Here is an 18,744-nt window from a genome sequence, read left to right on the forward strand (position 1 = left end):
GATGTATTAACTTGTATAATAAAGTTATAGAAGATAGCGGTGAATAAATTTGGTGCTTTGGGGCTTGTGACCTTTAAGGAGTGGCCCCTTAGAAGGCTGAGTATGTGACCCTGTGGAGGGTGATGAAGGAGGAGCTCTGCAGTGAGGGAGGCAGGCACCGCTCGTCATATTCAGGAAGTTCAGCGGTAAATTTAAAGGAGGAGGATAAACAGAATCAGAGGTCAGTGTGTGTGTGGGAGAGACTGAATATTACAGTGATACTGTGCGTTAATGACTGTTTCACGATTCATATGTTAGTTGAGCTACACCACGTCCTAGTCAGAAGCGTTGGGCGGTAAGTGGGTAAACTGAGACGCAGTGCAGGTTAAACGGCTGACTCAAGTTATACTGCTGGTCAGTCAGGGGAGCTTGGCCCTCAGACTCCAGAGCCAGTGCCGCCCGGCTGTGGCGGGCTGCCCCTGCGGGGTCATAGAGTAATGCAGGGGCAAGAGGAGGGCTTCGGGGATTGCAGAAAGGAGGCAAGCTGGTCAGGGCCACCGTGTGGGAGTTCCAGCTGGAAAGGAGGATGGCAGTCTTTCAGTGATCAGAGAGAAGCGTGTGAAGATGGCCACTGAAAAATATCAGAAGGAAAGGTGGTTTGTACCAGTGCTTCTGAGGGGAATTATTTCTGTTACACCATCGAGGAGTGAAACGGACCTCTGAGTATCATTTTTTATTTGTTAATAGTCATGTGGCTGTTTAAGGTCAGCAATAATAATACTCTGTGGCTTTTCGGAAACACAGTTCTGATTTTCTCTGTGCAGGTCTATCCTCACGTATAGCCGAATCGGGGGCCGTGTCAAGACACTCACATTCTGCCAGGGTTCCCACTACTTAGCCATAGCATCTGATAATGGTGCCGTCCAGCTGCTTGCGATTGAGGCCTCTAAGCTGCCCAAGTCTCCCAAGATTCATCCTCTGCAAAGCAGGTATCTGTCTGTCATTTGTGTTTTTTAAACTGCATTTGGTATCCTGGGATAATGTAACTCTCCTTCTGTAATACAGTTTGGATCGGCTGAGGGCCTGTGACAATGAACTTCTTTTTTTAAGCGCATGAAATGAATAAAATTGGGTTTCCAGCTCAAATCTATTACATAGTTTGAGGAAACTATTTCTGCGAATTTGTCCAAAGGTTAGAAGGGCAGCTTTGAACTTGTGGCCCATCCCAGTCTGGAATCTGAATAACCTAATTATCAGTTACATCTTCTGTCTCAGCTCTGGCTGCTGGTTTTGAAAATATGAGTGTTCTTCATTAAAGAAAACTCAAAAGTGTGGTCAGCATTTTGTCACTTGGCAGTAAAGCCTCTGAAGTTGCTGGGAATGGAGCAGAGCCTTCAGTCAGATGGTTTGCTTATCATTTTAAGAACAAGATCCTGGCTGGCTTTATCTAAGAATTTCCTCCACTTTTTACAGATTGTGGTTGCTTGTAGATTAAACCCATGCAAGGTAAGATATTTAAAGGTCAAACAGAGCAATTTTTCAGCTGACTAGTATGTGCTGCACACAGAAAATTCAAGAAATGAGTAAGATGTTTGTTATACTCTCTAAGAAACGAGCCTAGTGGGAGAGACAGGCCAGAGAACTGATGACTTCAGTGCAGCATGCCAGCATGCCCTGTGACCAGGACGGGGGCCAGCTTCTGGCTCGATCGGGGAGACGGCCTGGAGGGGTGACACCAGGTGTGGCCACAGCAGGGTGGTGGCGAGGGGTGGGGCAGGCCCAGCGGGGACCCTCAGGGAGGAAGCAGAGCCAGCAGCCTCCACAGTTTCAGTGCATCACAGCTCACCACCATTGGGCAGCTGAGGAAGAACCGGGTGACGATTGGGTCACCTGGGACTTTATTATTTGTTTGTATTGTTTTGTTTGTTCTTTGTTTTGCTTTTACCAATTAAGATATGTTATTTTTTTTTTTTTAACACATTCACTAAAGAGACTTGGGCAGCTTCTGTCCAGGACCCATCATGATCACCTTGAACTAAGAAGTCCTTTCGGCAGACAGTGGCTACAGAGCAGCCTTCACACGGCGTTCTGTGTCAATCACCAGAGGGCTCTTGGTGGAGTGCGTGGCATGGGGACCTGGCAGCAGAGTGTAGGTTTCGTGCAGGAGAGCCTCTGCGCTGACAGCACTTTTCATTGGGAATGCGAGTTTTTACCGTCTATACCCTGAGCAACACTTACAGCTTCCCTCGTAGCTCAGTCGGTAAAGAACCTGCCTGCGATGCAGGAGACCCCGGTTCGATTCCCGGGTCGGGATAGCCTCCCCACTCCAGTATTCTTGGGCCTCACTTGTGGCTCAGCTGGTAAAGAATCCACATACAGTGCGGGAGACCTGGATTCAATCCCTGGGTGGGGAAGATCCCCTGGAGAAGGAAAGGCTGCCCACTCCAGTATTCTGGCCTGGAGAATCACATGGTCAGTCCATGGGGTCGCACAGAGTCGGACACGACTGAGCAGCTTTCACTGAGCAGCACCGACTCTGGGTTGGCAGGTTGCTCCAGGAGGCTTAGCTCTGCCTGATGGCAGGCGCCCCCAGGAAACCCTGCCCGGGCCCCGCATTCAGTCCGCCCATGTTACCTTGGCTCTGTGGGTCCTTTTCTCTGCTTATTTGGCATTTGGACTTTTCATCATCACTTTATGGAATATTGTCAGTGTCAGAATGTTTATAAATACAATTGTTTGCCTAAGACAGGAATTAGCAAGCTATAGCCAGCAGTATGGCCCATAAATTAAGAATGATTTTGTATTTTCAAAGGGTTGTTTTTAAAAAAAAAAAAAAGAATATGCAATAGAGATGTATGTGACTTGTAAATCCTAACATATTTACTACCTGGCTCTTACAATGTTTGCTGACATTTGATAAAGCTAAAATAGTAGACTGGGGGTATAGCTCAGGGGTAGAGCATTTGACTGCAGATCAAGAGGTCCCTGGTTCAAATCCAGGTGCCCCCTGTCCCTTTGGGAGGGGGGACCGGGATGGGGAATACATGTAAATCCATGGCTGATTCATTTTAGTGTATGACAAAAACTACTGTAATGATGTAAAGTAATTAGCCTCCAACTAATAAAAATAAATGGAAAAAATAAAATAAAATAGTAGTGTGTACAGAGGCCTGATATGTACTGATCAAGAAAGCTGGCCAGTATGTTTATGGTATTATTTTTAGTTTAAAAATACCTCAGCTTGAAAAAAAAAAACAACAAACAGGTACATCAAGGAATGGAATAGCACTTAAAAAGGAAGCACTAATTTTATTTACTTCACTTTATCATCAGTAATAAAAGGGAATGACTGATTGATTCATGCAGTGACAGCAATGAATCTTAAATCCTTCTTTCTAATAAAAGAAGTCAGCATGAGGGGAAGGTGAGTGAAGGATATGTGGAAGTCTGTGCACTACTTTTGCAGCTCTTCTGCAGTTCTGAAGTAATTTTTTAAAAAATGCTCAGCTATCCTTGTCTTAGATGGGGCACAGAGTTTTTATTTCTTGACCATAGTTAGAAGGTAGATTGATCTGCAGTGGAGGCAGGTGCTGTGTGTTTAGTGATGGATGTATATTGATCCGCGGTGGAGGCAGGTGCTGTGTGTTTAGTGATAGATGTAGATTGATCCGTGGTGGAGGAGGGTGCTGTGTGTTTAGTAATGGATGTATATTGATCTGCAGTGGAGGTGGGTGCTGTGTGTTTAGTGGTGGATGTAGAATGATCCACAGTGGAGGCGGGTGCTGTGTGTTTAGTGGTGGATGTAGAATGATCCGTGGTGGAGGAGGGTGCTGTGTGTTTAGTAATGGATGTATATTGATCTGCAGTGGAGGTGGGTGCTGTGTGTTTAGTGGTGGATGTAGAATGATCCACACTGGAGGTGGGTGCTGTGTGTTTAGTGATGGATGTAGATCGGTCTGCAGTGGAGGAGAGTGCTGTGTGTTTAGTGATGGATGTAGATTGATCTGTGTGGAGGAGGGTGCTGTGTGTTTAGTGATGGATGTAGATCGATCTGTGGTGGAGGCGGGTGCTGTGTGTTTAGTGATGGATGTAGATTGATCTACAGTGGAGGCAAGTGCTGTGTGTTTAGTGATGAACGTGGATCGATCCGTGGTGGAGGTGGGTGCTGTGTGATTAGTGATGGATGTAGATTGATTTGCGGTGGAGGCGGGTGCTGTGTGTTTAGTGATGGATGTAGATCGGTCTGCAGTAGAGGTGAGTGCTGTGTGTTTAGTGATGGATGAAGATTGATCTACAGTGGAGGCAAGTGCTGTGTGTTTAGTGATGAATGTGGATCGATCCGTGGTGGAGGTGGGTGCTGTGTGTTTAGTGATGGATGTAGATTGATTTGCGGTGGAGGCGGGTGCTGTGTGTTTAGTAATGGATGTAGATCGGTCTGCAGTAGAGGTGGGTGCTGTGTGTTTAGTGATGGATGTAGATCGATCTGCAGTGGAGGCGAGTGCTGTGTGTTTAGTGATGGATGTAGATTGATCTGTGTGGAGGTGGGTGCTGTGTGTTTAGTGATGGATGTAGATCGATCTGCGGTGGAGGTGGGTGGTGTGTGTTTAGTGATGGATGTAGACTGATCCACAGTGGAGGCAAGTGCTGTGTGTTTAGTGATGAATGTAGATCGATCCGTGGTGGAGGTGGGTGCTTTGTGTTTGGTGATGGATGTAGATTGATCTGCGGTGGAGGCGGGTGCTGTGTGTTTAGTGATGGATGTAGATTGATCTGCGGTGGAGGCGGGTGCTGTGTGTTTAGTGATGGATGTAGATTGATCTGCGGTGGAGGCGGGTGCTGTGTGTTTAGTGATGGATGTAGATTGATCTGCGGTGGAGGTGGGTGCTTTGTGTTTGGTGATAGATGTAGATTGATCTGCGGTGGAGGCGGGTGCTATGTGTTTGGTGATGGATATAGATTGATCTGCAGTGGGGGCGGGTGCTGTGTCTTAGTGATGGACGAGTCTTTGCCCCTTGGCGTGTGTCTCCTAGGGTCCTAGACCAGAAGGAGGACGGCTGCGTGGTGGACCTGCATCACTTCAGCTCTGGGGCGCAGTCTGTGCTGGCCTACGCCACTGTGAACGGCGCTCTGGTGGGCTGGGACCTCCGCTCCTCCAGCAACGCCTGGACACTGAGGCACGATCTCAAGGCAGGCCTCATCACTTCCTTTGCCGTGGACATCCACCAGTGCTGGCTCTGCATCGGTAGGGAGCTGCCTTTCAGGTCCTTGACTGGGTCTGCATGCTGCTGTCAGGCGTGCCTCTTAAGAAAGCTCTTTTCCTTTGTCTTCATTGGTAATTTTCCCCCTTGTCCTTTTTTTTACCCCCCATAATTATTATAATACTTGCATTTCAATTTTTTCATTAAAAAACAAATTTAAAAGAGTGAGGTCAGTATCCAGTGTGTATGACAGTTTACTCTCCCCGTTTTTAAACGAGGCTCCACAGTGGTCAGATTTGCTGACGTTTTCTTACTCTGCCAGGGAAGCAACAGGCTGGGTTTATGGGATGAGAGCGTTTGAATTTGAGCACGCTCGGTTTTACATCCCAGTAACCACAGGCAAGCTGCTTCACCCTTCTGGTCTTACTGTCCTCATCTTCAGATGGGCCCATTCTCTCCAAGGGCGGCTTTGAGGATTTAATGAGGTGAAAGCGTCTAGCACAGGAGGAGAGCTGAACAGGGGCCGCTTGCCTTGTGACCCCTTCCCACTGCCTTTCCTTGCTCGCTGAAACATACCCTGTGATCTTGCTGCTGCTTTCCCATTTTATTTTCACTGCCCCCCCTCCCCCTGCCAGGCTTTGAACCTGCCCCTTTGGAAGGTACTGGAGCTTACTCATTGCCACTTGACACAGTCTTTCAGAAGAGTTAGACTGTGCTCCGCATGAATATTAAGTTTCTATTCAATAGATTCCCTGTCTTGCATTTGTGACATTCATTATCAGCCCTTTATTTTATATGGTTTGTGTGAAATACAGTATTTTTTGCCTAAGCTGCCCTGGCACAGGAAGATGTGCAGGCCGAGGAAAGTAGCTGTCACACACGCCTCAGGCTAGCGAGTTGCCCCAGTGGCTTCACGCAGCCCCGCCAGCTCTGAGGGGCCTGCAGAGGGGCCGGGAGACAGAGCGGCCCGCCGCCCCTTTGGTCTTTTCCCACCCCCATCTCCACTGGACCTGGAGACCAGTCTTGGCGTTAGAGTGCACGCTGCTCTTTAGGATGGGTGGCATTCTCTCTGTGGGGTTTCAGATGTCCTGGGCAGACGTGCAGGCAGTCTCTCCAGGGTCTGCTGTGCTCGGACGGCCATGCCTGTCTCCAGAAGGCTCAGAGGAAAGGGCCCATGGCCGAGATTGCGCTCTGAGGACGGCTGCGGAGCTGCTGCTGCTTGGGGCTGATTGAGATTACCGAGCGCCAGTGAACCGCCTCTGCTTGCTTAGGGCCGTCTGGGTCTTTTGCTTTATCAGATCCTTTTATGTCTTCTCTAGGCCTTCTGGTTTCTTTCCGCGGGTGCCTTTGGCAGTTAGTAAGTGTCAGTCATTAGTGAATTATTCATGCTTGTTTCACACTTGCTGGGTTTGTAATAGCACTGTGCTAGCACTCTATACCTTTGGGCTAAGGTGCTGTTTGGAACCGAGGGGTGGGCGGGCAGCTTCCCGAAAGCAAAGCCTCTTTTTTAAGTGGCCAGCCAGGTTGAGCATCACCTCTGTGGGGCTCACTGCCGATGCGGAGCCTGCAGCGGTCACGTCTGCGCTTCTCCCCGCAGGCACGAGCAGCGGCGCCATGGCGTGCTGGGACATGCGCTTCCAGCTGCCCATCTCCAGTCACTGCCACCCGGCGCGGGCCCGCGTCCGGCGTCTGTCCATGCACCCGCTCTACCAGTCCTGGGTGATCGCAGGTAGGAGGCGGGCGGGCTGGGCAGAGGGCCCTGCTGCCCAGATTCATCATCTTAGGAGTTTCATTTTACCTGTGAGCCAATGCTGGTTTCTGTGGTCAGCTCTGATTCTGTGGAAGTTCCTGCCACGGACATCTCATGGTCATTTCTCATTTATTGCATTTCACAAAGTCTTATCAGTCACACCACCACCGTCCATTCCTGTCCACCACCATTTCCTTCCCACTGTCTTCTTTCTCCTGTGTTCCCTGTTTTTTTGCTAAAGTTGCCATCATCGTCCTGAAAATCTGAGCTGGAAACCTTGGGTCATCCCTCTCAGCGGCCATTTCTGTTGCATTTCTTGCAAGCCTCCCTCCCCTTCTCTTATTGGGTGTTCAGATTTCCTTGTATAGATTCTTAGGCAAGACAGTTGGGCAACTCTTTGAAACTCATTTTTCTCAACTGTAAAATGTGGTTAAAAATATTTGTCTAGAGGAGTTGTAAGAATACGAATAACACATGTGATGCATGTGGTCTGCTACACAGTGAGTGCTTGATAAGCAGTGGCGCTTACTGTTCTGTGTTTCCTCGTGGCCGCCTCCCTGCAGGTCCCCTGCCGCCTCCTCCCCACGCGCCCCTGCAGGCCCCCTGCCCCCTCCTCCCCACGCGGCCCCTGCAGGCCCCCTGCCCCCTCCTCCCCACACGTCCCCTCCCTGCAGGCCCCCTGCCCCCTCCTCCCCACCCGTCCCCTCCAGGCCCCCTCCTCCCCACACGTCCCCTCCCTGCTCCCTAACCCCTCCTCCCCACGCGGCCCCTGCAGGCCCCCTGCCCCCTCCTCCCCACGCGGCCCCTCCAGGCCCCCTGCCCCCTCCTCCCCCCACGTCCCCTCCCTGCAGGCCCCCTCCTCCCCACACGTCCCCCTCCCTGCTCCCTAACCCCTCCTCCCCACGCGGCCCCTGCAGGCCCCCTGCCGCCTCCTCCCCACGCGGCCCCTCCAGGCCCCCTGCCCCCTCCTCCCCATGCGTCTCCTCCAGGCCCCCTGCCCTCTCCTCTCCACTCGGCCCCTCCCTGCTCCCTCCCCGTCCACGTGTCTGTCTCTAGCCTGCCTGCTGTCACGGTCACTCACTGCCGCCTCCCGTGGCCATCATGCACCCTGCATCTTACAGGGCTTGTCGCTCACTTGGTTGATCACTTCCTCTCTCTGAAACACTTTCCTTGTCTGATTTTGAGGTCATCACTCTCTTGGTTCTTTTATTGATTGATTTGCTGTTTGTTACTCCTCTTCCTACTTTTAATCTGTGGCCAGCCCACGGGCTCAGTCTTGATCCTTCTGCACTGGCTCCCTGTGTGAGCATATCCAGTCCCAGACAAAACAGTACCACATTTATTCAGGTTTTTATATCTACCTATTTAAAATCTTCCCTAAAAGCTGTGGTACACGCAATGAAATACTACTCAGCTGTAAAAAGGAACACATTTGTCAGTTCTAATGAGGTGGATGAACCTGGAGCCTATTATACAGAGTGAAGTAAGTCAGAAAGACAAAGACCAATACTGTCTGTTAACGCATGTATATGGAATTTAGAAACACGGTACAATGATCCTAGATGCATGGCAGCAGGGAGACAGACGGAAAGGACAGACTTTGGACTCAGGAGAAGGCAGGGCTGGGATGATTGGAGAGAATACCATTGAAACATGTACATTTACCACATGTGAGACAGATGGCAGAGCAACAAAGTCAGTGCTCTGGGACAGCCCAGAGGGATGGGGTGGGCAGGGGTTCCGGATGGGGGACACATGTATGCTGTTTGGCAGAGGCGGTCACAATATTGTGGAGTAATTATCCTCCAGTTAAAATAATTAAAAAATTAAGGACAGTTAAGGACAGAGTACTCTGTCACTCGCAAAGAGAAAATTACTCCGTAATACTGATCTTTGAAGATTTGCTTCAGCACCTCAGCCTCCCTGTGTGTTGAGAAGGGCATAGGTTTTTAAAGACATGGAAACTGATGCAAAGGAAAGTGGTTAGTAAACTGCTTATCTGGATATCTACTCATTTTGTTGGTCTTCTACTTTTCAAGTTCATCTTGGCTCATTATTTTTTGAAGGGTAACAACTTAGTCAACAAAGATTGTTCAGCATTATCACCTAAGATTATATCACTCCTGCTAAATCTTAACATCATTTTTAATAATAAAAGTCTAATAATTAGAAAATAAAATCTTCCCTAAGATGTCTGATAGACAGCTGAAACTTGACCTGCCGAAGCTGGACCCTTGGTTTCCTCTCCACCCGCCCCCCACCCACCGCCGCCTCCCCCGGGACAAGCTCGCTCCGCCCGCAGTATTGTCCCAGGAAATTGTAGCCGTTTCGACTTGAAGCTCCCGAGGAACCCTGACATTGTCCTTGGTTTTTTTCTCTTTCTCATCCCACTTCCCACTTCCAGTTCAGCAGCCACTTCTACATGTCCTGTCTTAAAGTGTGTCCAAAGTGTGTGCAAAAGTGACCACCGTCTACTGTCTCCACCACTGTCCCCTAGCCCAGATGACATCGTCTCTTGTTCCTATTAGTGAATCCCTTCTCTTAGGCAAGTTCTTTCTTCTGCTTGATACCTGCCACTGCCTCTCACGTAACAGCCAGGCTCACCGCCATGGCCCAGGGGTTCTGTGGGGTCTGTTCCTGCTTCCTCACCCACCCTCTTGGCCAGTCAGGGTTCCAGCGGGAAACAGATGGCATGCCCCAAGTAGGACCATTGGAGGGGCACTTACTGTCTGTCAGAGGGACTGTCTCCAAAGGTGTGGGTGTGAGCAGCATACAGCACGGCGCCGTAAAACCAGGTTCCGACCACAGGGCTTTCTGACCTTCCCCTTGAGCTCGGGCAGATTCTTGCTTGAGGGCCTCTGCGTTTTGCTGGGATTGCTGTCACCAGTAGGGTGTGAGTTCTGTGAAAAGAAATTTTCTTTCTTTCTTTTTTTTTTTTTCTTTTTGCATTATTTGTCCTCCGTTCCTCAGGATCCAGGACAGGGACTGGCTCACAGTAAACCGAGTCAGTTCAGTAAACATTAATGAAGAAGTGAAGGCTGGGGTATTGTCACTCCTCAAAACGCTGCTCAGAAGTGCTTTCGAGAAGGCCCCCCTCAGGCGTGCAGGGACCGTTCCCAGCGTCTCCATCTGCCCTTGCTTGCGCGCGTCTCATCTCAGACGTGCCCCAGTCCGACCACGCCCCTCGGACACGGCTGGGCGTGCTCGGCTCCTTCTGTCCTGCCTGCCCCTGTGACCCGGTGCCCCTGTGTCTGTCCCAGGACAGCACTCCCCGAAGCGGCCCCGCGCATCCGGCCCCCCCCCCCCCCCGAGTGTGAGCTGTCCTCCCCGAGTGTGAGCTGTCCTCCCCGAGTGTGAGCTGTCCTCCCCGAGTGTGACCTTTCCTCCCCGAGTGCACCTGGGCTTCTGCCTTCTCTCTTCTGTGCTCACTGTCTTACGCTTTGTATTTTTTCTTTCCCGCTAGACTGTAGGTTTCTTGAGGGCAGACTCTGTTTGTGCACTCTATACTCACTGGACGGCAGTAAAATGCTGCCCAGTAGGTTGTCAGAACATTTCCTTTTCGTCCTTCAGCGTGGAGGCAGGGTGGCAGCGTGGCTTAAAGTGTCCGTGAGCGTTTCCCACAGGGTGGGGAGCAAATGGAAGCGTGCGCCGGCTCACATCCTCTGCCAGGACGTGGACTCGCTGCGCGGAACCCTCGTCCGAGTAACGCTGGCCTGTCTCCCACAGCTGTCCAGGGCAACAACGAGGTGTCCATGTGGGACATGGAGACGGGCGACCGAAGGCTCACGCTCTGGGCCAGCAGTGCGCCCCCGCTGTCCGAGCTACAGGTGAGGCCAGCATCCTCTCCCACACCCTCAGTTGCTCAGGCGGCTTTGCCAGCCACGATCCTTGGTTGGTTTGGGGGTTGTCCTGTAAGCTCGGGTTTTAGTAAGTGCGGAATTGCTGCCCTCTGCTTTCCAGCTCCCCAGTGTCTGCTTCTGTGGGTGTTCTGGCTGCCAGGCCCATAAGGTCTGTGACGTTTCTTTGGAAACCCAGTAGAATGTGGGCTAATTAGAGAAGGAAAGATTAAAGCTTAGGTCGTTCAAGAAACGGAACGTGACCCTGTCATACATAACTTTTTAAGGTGCTTTGTTGGGGCAGGGGGTAGGAAAGGTTTTTCCCTCCTTTAGTTGGGATCCTTCTCATTCCAAATGGAGAGTTTTAGGACGCTGAGGAGGCTCTGCTTCTTCATTCAGGGTGATGCAGAACAAATGTATCTTAAATTCCCAAAGAAAGATCTAAGACAGATGTGATCTGTCTCTGGTCTCTCCAGTTAACTGCTGATAGCTGACTTATCTCTAGAAGTGACTGCATCCTCTATGGGCGACGTGACTCTCCATTTCTTTCCTTCCTTCAGCCTTCTTCTCACAGTGTCCACGGACTCTACTGCAGTCCTGCAGACGGGAACCCCATCCTGCTGACAGCGGGCTCAGACCTGAGAGTAAGGTACAGTGCAGTCCCATCCTGCTGACAGCGGGCTCAGACCTGAGAGTAAGGTACAGTGCAGACACTTCCCATTCAGCACTTGAGAGGAGAATGGTAACTAACAGTGGTTACCACAAGGGGGTGTTTGTTATAGATACCAGCAGTGGTATGATGTTTGCAGTCATCCACATCTTGCAGGGACAGCTGTTAATACTTCATTTGTAACTGACTTTAGGCTCTTCTAGAAAAACCTCTTTTCCGAACGCAGAAGAGGACACACAAGCATTGATGAGTGTCAGTCAGTGATCAGTCGTCCCTTCTCTCCTCCTCCCCAGGTTTTGGGACTTGGCCTACCCAGAGAGGTCGTACATCGTTGCGGGGAGCACGAGTTCTCCATCTGTGTCCTACTACAGGAAAATCATTGAAGGCACCGAAGTTGTCCAGGTATGAGCGATCTTTGTTTTCCTTTCAACTTTTGTAGGAACAAAAATGGCTGACATAAATATCATGTTTATTTATGCTGACATAAATACCATAAATGGCTTTGGCCAAGAGTGGCAGTATTTCTTTGAATTTAAAAAATATTTTATTTTCTCTTGACTTTTCTGTATTTTTAAAATTGAGTTTACTAAGGTAGAATGAACATAGAAAGTGCGTGTATAAACACATGGGGCACAGTAAGCACGTGCAACACTTGCTGGGTCCTACCTCATGCCTTTATTATCTTCCTTCCGCAAATGAGAAGGTTAAGCACATCGAGGTGGAGTAGCTGGTCTCAGGTCCGCCAGCTAGTAAGCGGTAGCGCGGGGACCCACACCTGGCCAGCGGGGCTTGGGAGCTGGGGTTCCTGGGTCGGGCAGAGGCCGCAGAGCAGCTGGCGTTCCTGTGAGTGTGGGGCAGGCGGCGCTCCGTCACGAGTGGCAGCGAGCTTCGGGAGGGCTGGAGTGTCAGGCACATACGTGTGTCCACGCCCTGGTCGTCGCTGCCTCCCAGTTCTTTCCCTTTCTTCTTTGAAGCTGACGGAGGTCACACGCACAGGTTATCAGCCTGTCTGTAAGTTTCCATGTTTGTAAGTGGCTGCGTGGAGTCCAGTGACTGGACACCTAGACCGTCTCTTTGGCTCTGCTGTGACGCCCTTGCTCAGTGCCTCTGAAAGCCTCTGTGACTCCTGTGAACCAGGGCCGGCCTAAACAAAGAGCAGCGCTCCTTAGAAGCAGGGGTGCGGCCAGGCGGTAGGATGTGCTCCCGCCTCTGACTGTGGCCTTCTCCTTGCTTTTAACCACCACACAGGAGATTCAGAACAAGCAGAAGGTGGGGCCGAGTGATGACGGCCCGCGGAGGGGCCCGGAGTCCCTGCCCGTGGGCCACCACGACATCATCACGGACGTCGCCACCTTCCAGACCACGCAGGGCTTCATCGTGACTGCCTCCAGGGACGGCATTGTTAAGGTGTGGAAGTGAAGCCTGGGAGATGTGTGTAGTTTGTAAAAACACATAAACACACTGTGACTCGAGAAAAAGTGTTTTTAGAGAACAGAGTGAGTGCAGATTCCTTTGCTTAGTTTTCGGAATCATGTCTATTTCATGATTAAACAGGTCCTGTGCAAGGTTGTTAAGGAACTTGCTGGCGTCCCTGTGTGTATCTTAGCTGGAATTACTAGACAGTAGTATCTGGCACTTTCTTATTGTATATATCACAGAGGTAAGGAATTTAAAATGACTTACGTGATCTCAATTTACTTTGTATTAAAAAAAGACAGTTGAAAGTTGGTTGTAAGCTATTATAATGTAAACGCTTTTTTTTTTTGCTATTAAAAATGCTATTCAAAACAGCCAGTAAACTGTATTCAAGCATTTTAATGGGTGTGTGTGTGTTTTTGTTGGTGTTTTTAACAGTAAATTTGGCAGAAGAGTAGCCTTCGGCAGTGTGTGGACCCAGTGTGACAGGCGCTCAGTAACATAGCCAGGCCTGTGTCCAGAGCTTTGGACTCTGAGTGGCATGCGTCCTGCTCCGGCCCACCTTTCCTCCCTTGTTTTAGAGCTGGCCTTCTTAGATGTCTAACCCTGGAGACTTGATCTCCTGTTGCCAGCTCCAGAGAAACATGTCTCTTCTTGGTCATCATGACTGTTTTTTTTATAGTTTCTCCTATAAATTCTAGAACTTGGCCCATCAACTTGCTTTTATCCAGTGTATATTATTTATTAAATGCACGAAGAGAGAAAAAGATGAAGCTGTTAAAAACATGCCAAAATTTATATTTTCAAAAGACCAAAATTTGGTCTTCCCCGCTAAAATGAACCCTTCAGATTTATCGATTATTGTCTGCACAGGAACTTCTCCATCCACATTTCACTGTCCATCCACTTGCCAAAGGGTTTATGGTGTTCAAAAGTATTTCGATTTGAAATTAGTTAACATGAGTCTGTAAAATCAAGAAGTTGAACAGATAATCTGAGTCCAGGGAAAATACTTGTTTAAGAAATATGCCAAAAAGTTAACTTTCTGTAATTACGTACCTGACTTAGTACCGTACATGACAGTTGCAGGACACAGGATTCAATGCACTTGGTGTTTAGACCAGTAAACGGTAAAGCGGCCAGGCAGTCCCGTCAGGCCAGGACTGGGCCGGGCGTCCGTGAGCGCCGGAACTTGCAGGTTTCCCGTGGGCGCCGTCACATTGCTGGCCCTCTGTTTCCCTTAAGCTCTGCCGAGACCACATGGGTAGAGTTTCTAGCTGCTGAGTCAGGTTTGGAGTCTGAAGAGGTGAGACATCAACTTATAAGGGGGCCTCGAGCCGCCCGTTCCTCCTGGACTTCTCCCCGTTCACTCTCTTGCTTAAAGAGCATGCCCCCTTCCACCGCTTCAAAAAAGGCCATTTGGCTGAATCGCTTCTGAGTGTTACTGTCTGCTGCCGCAGTAAGTTTGCATCTCTTTTGGACTTCCATAGTTTTTTTTTTGTTTTTTAAACACATTTGACTCATACTTGAGTGCAGAGATAATAGAAGAAATTGTCCTTTATACTTTATGGTCAGTTAATTTGATTTTCTATATCAAGAGCATCACTGCTTATTTTGTGTAATTCTTGATTTAAATACGGTTTTGTTTCTGGAAATAGAACTGCCATATGACCCAGCAATCCCACTCTTGGGCATACACACCGAAGAAACTAGATCTGAAAGAGACACGTGCACCCCAGTGTTCATCGCAGCACTGTTTATAATAGCCAGGACATGGAAGCAACCTAGATGGCCATCAGTAGACAAATGGATGAGGAAGCTGTGGTACATATACACCATGGAATATTACTCAGCCATTAAAAAGAATTCATTTGAATCAGTTCTAATGAGATGGATGAAACTGGAGCCCATTATACAGAGTGAAGTAAGCCAGAAAGATAAAGACCATTACAATATACTAACACATATATATGGAATTTAGAAAGATGGTAACGATAACCCTATATGCAAAACAGAAAAAGAGACACAGATGTACAGAACAGACTTTTGGACTCTGTGGGAGAAGGCGAGGGTGGGATGTTCTGAGAGAATAGCACTGAAACAAGTATACTATCAAGGGTGAAACAGATCACCAGCCCAGGTTGGATGCATGAGACAAGTGCTCGGGGCTGGTGCACTGGGAAGACCCAGAGGGATGGGATGGAGAGGGAGGTGGGAGGGGGGATTGGGATGGGGAACACATGTAAATCCATGGGTGATTCATGTCAATGTATGGCAGAAACCACTGCAATAAAGTAATTAGCCTCCAACTAATAAATGAAAAAAAAAATAGGGTTTTGTTTAATTTACGATTTGTGGTACTTGCCCTTTTAAGAGAAAAATAAATCACGGAAACATGCTAATATTAGGGATTAATACTTTTTAAAGGAACTTAATATTTACATTATGCTTTCAGACCCCTCACTAACTAACGATTAAAAATATGCCACAAAATGCTAAAATAATCTCAAATCACCAATGGGATACTTGTTTGGCATACTTACCAATACAGAGAGGATAGACAAATAATATTTCAATAGAATAACAAGAAAAGGAATTTTTGCTTAATCCAAAGTTAACCAGGAAAATCCTTTTTATTCAAATACCTCTTAAATATCGCGCATCAATTTCCAGTACTTGAATTTTTCCTGAGCCCCTAAGCATCATTTAGGATACAGAAAGAAGGCCAATGTGCTTTATTCTTCTCTGTTACCTGAGTGTGGATGCAACGGTTTGACTCCTTGCTCTGGAGACGTTGGGAGCCAGTGCTATGGAGTTGCCGGGGGAAGGATGGCAGAAGTGATGTGGAGAAAGCGCTGCAGATGGCTCTCGCCCAGGTTTTGTGAGCAGAGGCGAGGGAGGAGAGTCGGGATCCCCACGGCCTCCCCCAGCCCTGCAGGGCCTCCCCGCCTCCCCGGAGCCCACGGCCGTCTCCGCGGCCAGGCTCCCGCAACCAGCTGTGGAGCAGGCTCTTAGAACTTGACGTGACGTCTAAATCGAGGATTGCTCCTGCAGTGTTTATTTAGCTGGTTAAAAATGCAGCATGTGCTCTGGATGGGAGTGAGCAGAGCCACGAGAGGTGCACTCTGAAGGCCTTGCCTGGCCTGCTGTCACTCACAGTGACCCCTTTGCATCCCACCTCCACCCCCCATAAGACTTCGTAGATGAGGACAAGGACACCTTCGTCTTTTCCAAGCTCAGTGAGCACTGAAGCCCTTTTCAGATCTCTGCCTGTTCTCTCTGGAGCTGCTCACTATTAACAAAAGAGCCACCTGACAGGTGATGCAGAGCTTCCACCCACGACGTGCTCTGTCTGCACTGTTCTTGCCTAAGCATACATAGGTTACTTAAAAGAATGATAACTGACAGTAATGGGAAAGAAGAAAAGTCCTATCAAAATGGGCTGGCACAAGGTCTACTTAATTGATGTTCTTAGCAAATATGAGTTTCCCAGCGAGTTTAAAGATGATTTGGAGCTGGGGAAGTTAACCTCTGTTTCTGTCCAAGCCAACAGCTACACAAGGTGGAGGAAAGCTTCCAGCACAAGCCCATCGGAGATCCAGTCAGTCCCAGCAGACAGGTGGGTTGAGATGGAATCGTTGTGGAAGGTCAGATTTTCAAAGTTAGGCATACAAATAGCATTGGTTTCTGGGTTGATGCTGAGATCTCCCAAAACATTAACCTTTGGCTAAATAGATGAGAATTAATCAGTCCTAAGCTCAGAAGCAAGGCTCAGCCTGTAGAAGGTGGACTAGATGGAGACCCTCAATTTCAAAAGCATGAGCGCTGGCCCGTGTACACACGTGTATATGTGACATAACATTTACCTTCAAATCGTATCTCCATGAGACTTTCCAAAACAGTCCTTTTGTTCTTCTGTCTTTTGATGATAACAGTTCTTGAACATACCAGTGTCTGAGGGCTAAAACTATCAGGAATGGTCAAATAAATGGACAAGATACATCTTACTACCAATGAGTGCATGGGGTCAGGTTGCACAGTGACCCACCACCTGTGACATGTTCAGACTGGACCTCAGATGCGGGGAGAAACGCAAGTCAAAGTTGCCCGACGTTGTGACTGTGAATGCAGTTATTTGAGCCGAGTCTTACCATGCTTCCTGAGGTTAAACTCTCTGAGCGCTTCCTTTATCATGTTGTTTGGGAGCAGCTTTTATCACCCTTTTTCCATTTTCAAAGACATGGAATATGTTTCTGGTAAAATTTTGAATAATATCATCTCTGCCGCCTCCTGCTATTCTTGAAAAGTATTTTTTGTGTTGAAAGAACCTTGCCTTCTTCAATGCATCTTCTTTGAGGGTAGCTCTGTGTGGCCCAGGAACAAAGCTATACAGTGAAAGAAGAGAAACGACATAGAAGATAAATATTACCATGTCAGCTTGAACAGATTCTGTATTAACCTGTCTTCCTAAATGGTCGTGTACCCATTCTTGTTTTAGCCTTCCTTCAGGGTAAGTGTATTAAGATGATTCGACTGGGGATTTACACTGCACAGGTATATCAGAAGTGGATGAATAAGACACCTTGTCAAAGTACGCAAAAGTCTAATTTTGTAACAGCAACGTTTCTTCTTCATGGAGCATATTCTACCCAGAACTTCATATGATTGGCTTCTGTTTACTCAGATTTTGGTTCGAATGGTACCTCATTAGAGACCACCATATGCATAGTTGTCCCCATCCCAGACACTCAGAACTATAGGCTATTACTTTTTTCCTAACACTTAACCACTATCTGAATTTTAACTTGTGAACTTTGTGATTTCCCTATCCTCCCACCATCCCAGACGGAAAGTGTCATGAAGCCATATCTGGTGACTGTGGTAACCCCAGGAAACCAAAGGAGTGCTTAGCACTTGTTAGCTGTCAGCATTGATCTAGTGAAAGCATATGGAGGAATTCCTCTTCCTTCCCCCTTCTTTCCTCCTCTTTCCCTCCCATCCGTCCATCATCCATCCATCTGAAGGTTCACGCTCTAACGAAAGCACTGTGTTAGGTACAGTGGGGGATACAGACCTAACACCCGGTCTGGCCGGCACACAGGTGTTTGGTTGGGAGTCAAGAGTAATCCAACAAAAGCGTGGAGCTAGGGTCAGACTCGCAGAGGCCTTGAATGCCAGCGCGGTGAGTCAGGGAAGTCAGAAGCCTTGTGCAGCTGACCACAAGTCCGAGCCTGTCCTGTCGAGCTTTCTGTGCTGGTGGAAAGGCCCTGTGAGCTGCACTGGCCGGTACGGCAGCCGCTGCCCCACGTGCAGCTGAGCACTTGAAATGTGCCTAGTGTGATGAGGAAGTGAATTTTTAGTTCCATTTAGTTGAAAGCTGGTGGCAATGGAAATGGACAGTGTGGAACGGGAGCTGTTTCAGACCTTATCTTACAGGGAGGCCGTGGAAAGAGCCGTGAGTCCTGAAACATTCTTGTATTCTAGGTCAGACTCTAGTTATTAGCTGAGCAGCCCACTTAACTAGAGGGATCCTTGTTTCTTCAGTTGTAAAGAGACTAAAAACCCACCAATGCTGTGAGTGACAAAGCCCCATGGTGTCAGCTGCTTAGAGGTGAGTGTGGGACTCAGGAGAGGCAGAGCTGAGGCTACAACCAGATTCTTGCGAGAGTTTGAGTCCTGTGTTACTTTCGTGAAACTAGGTTTTTACCCAGGAAACTACGGAGGACTCTCACGATATTTGGAATAAGAAAGTGAAATGATGAATGTCATGCTGTCAGAAGACCTGAATACATGGGTGCAGGACCGCAGGAGGGCAGGTTGCCAGGGGCCGAAGTTAGGAAGCCATGAGCTCTCCACAAATACTTTTAAATAAATGAGAGGGGCCTGGTGGCATAA

At 48.6% G+C, this 18,744-nt stretch overlaps 2 protein-coding genes and 1 non-coding gene across 5 annotated transcripts in view; 2 read left to right on the forward strand and 1 right to left on the reverse strand.

The window, feature by feature from the left end:
* Positions 1 to 13,251, forward strand: part of PIK3R4 (phosphoinositide-3-kinase regulatory subunit 4) — an 85,021-nt gene extending 71,770 nt beyond the window's left edge. For 2 of the 3 annotated variants that reach the window (XM_020894747.2, XM_020894745.2), the window contains exons 14-20: positions 804 to 968; positions 5,010 to 5,221; positions 6,775 to 6,906; positions 10,654 to 10,754; positions 11,324 to 11,412; positions 11,727 to 11,835; positions 12,682 to 13,251. In XM_020894747.2, coding sequence (XP_020750406.1) covers positions 804 to 968; positions 5,010 to 5,221; positions 6,775 to 6,906; positions 10,654 to 10,754; positions 11,324 to 11,412; positions 11,727 to 11,835; positions 12,682 to 12,852 — 979 coding nt within the window. In that variant the 3' untranslated portion in view covers positions 12,853 to 13,251. The remainder of the gene's footprint in view (positions 1 to 803; positions 969 to 5,009; positions 5,222 to 6,774; positions 6,907 to 10,653; positions 10,755 to 11,323; positions 11,413 to 11,726; positions 11,836 to 12,681) is intronic. The other variant, XM_070466992.1, reaches the window with a different exon arrangement.
* Positions 2,917 to 2,988, forward strand: TRNAC-GCA (transfer RNA cysteine (anticodon GCA)). The gene has a single exon. It is a non-coding gene; the product is annotated as a tRNA-Cys (tRNA).
* Positions 13,252 to 15,463: 2,212 nt separating the features above from the next.
* Positions 15,464 to 18,744, reverse strand: part of LOC110143434 (collagen alpha-6(VI) chain) — a 154,765-nt gene continuing 151,484 nt past the window's right edge. Inside the window, exon 36 of the mRNA XM_070466993.1 lies at positions 15,464 to 17,234. Coding sequence (XP_070323094.1) covers positions 17,015 to 17,234 — 220 coding nt within the window. The 3' untranslated portion in view covers positions 15,464 to 17,014. The remainder of the gene's footprint in view (positions 17,235 to 18,744) is intronic.

Source organism: Odocoileus virginianus, chromosome 4 (assembly GCF_023699985.2).
Source record: "Odocoileus virginianus isolate 20LAN1187 ecotype Illinois chromosome 4, Ovbor_1.2, whole genome shotgun sequence".
NCBI lineage: Eukaryota > Metazoa > Chordata > Mammalia > Artiodactyla > Cervidae > Odocoileus > Odocoileus virginianus.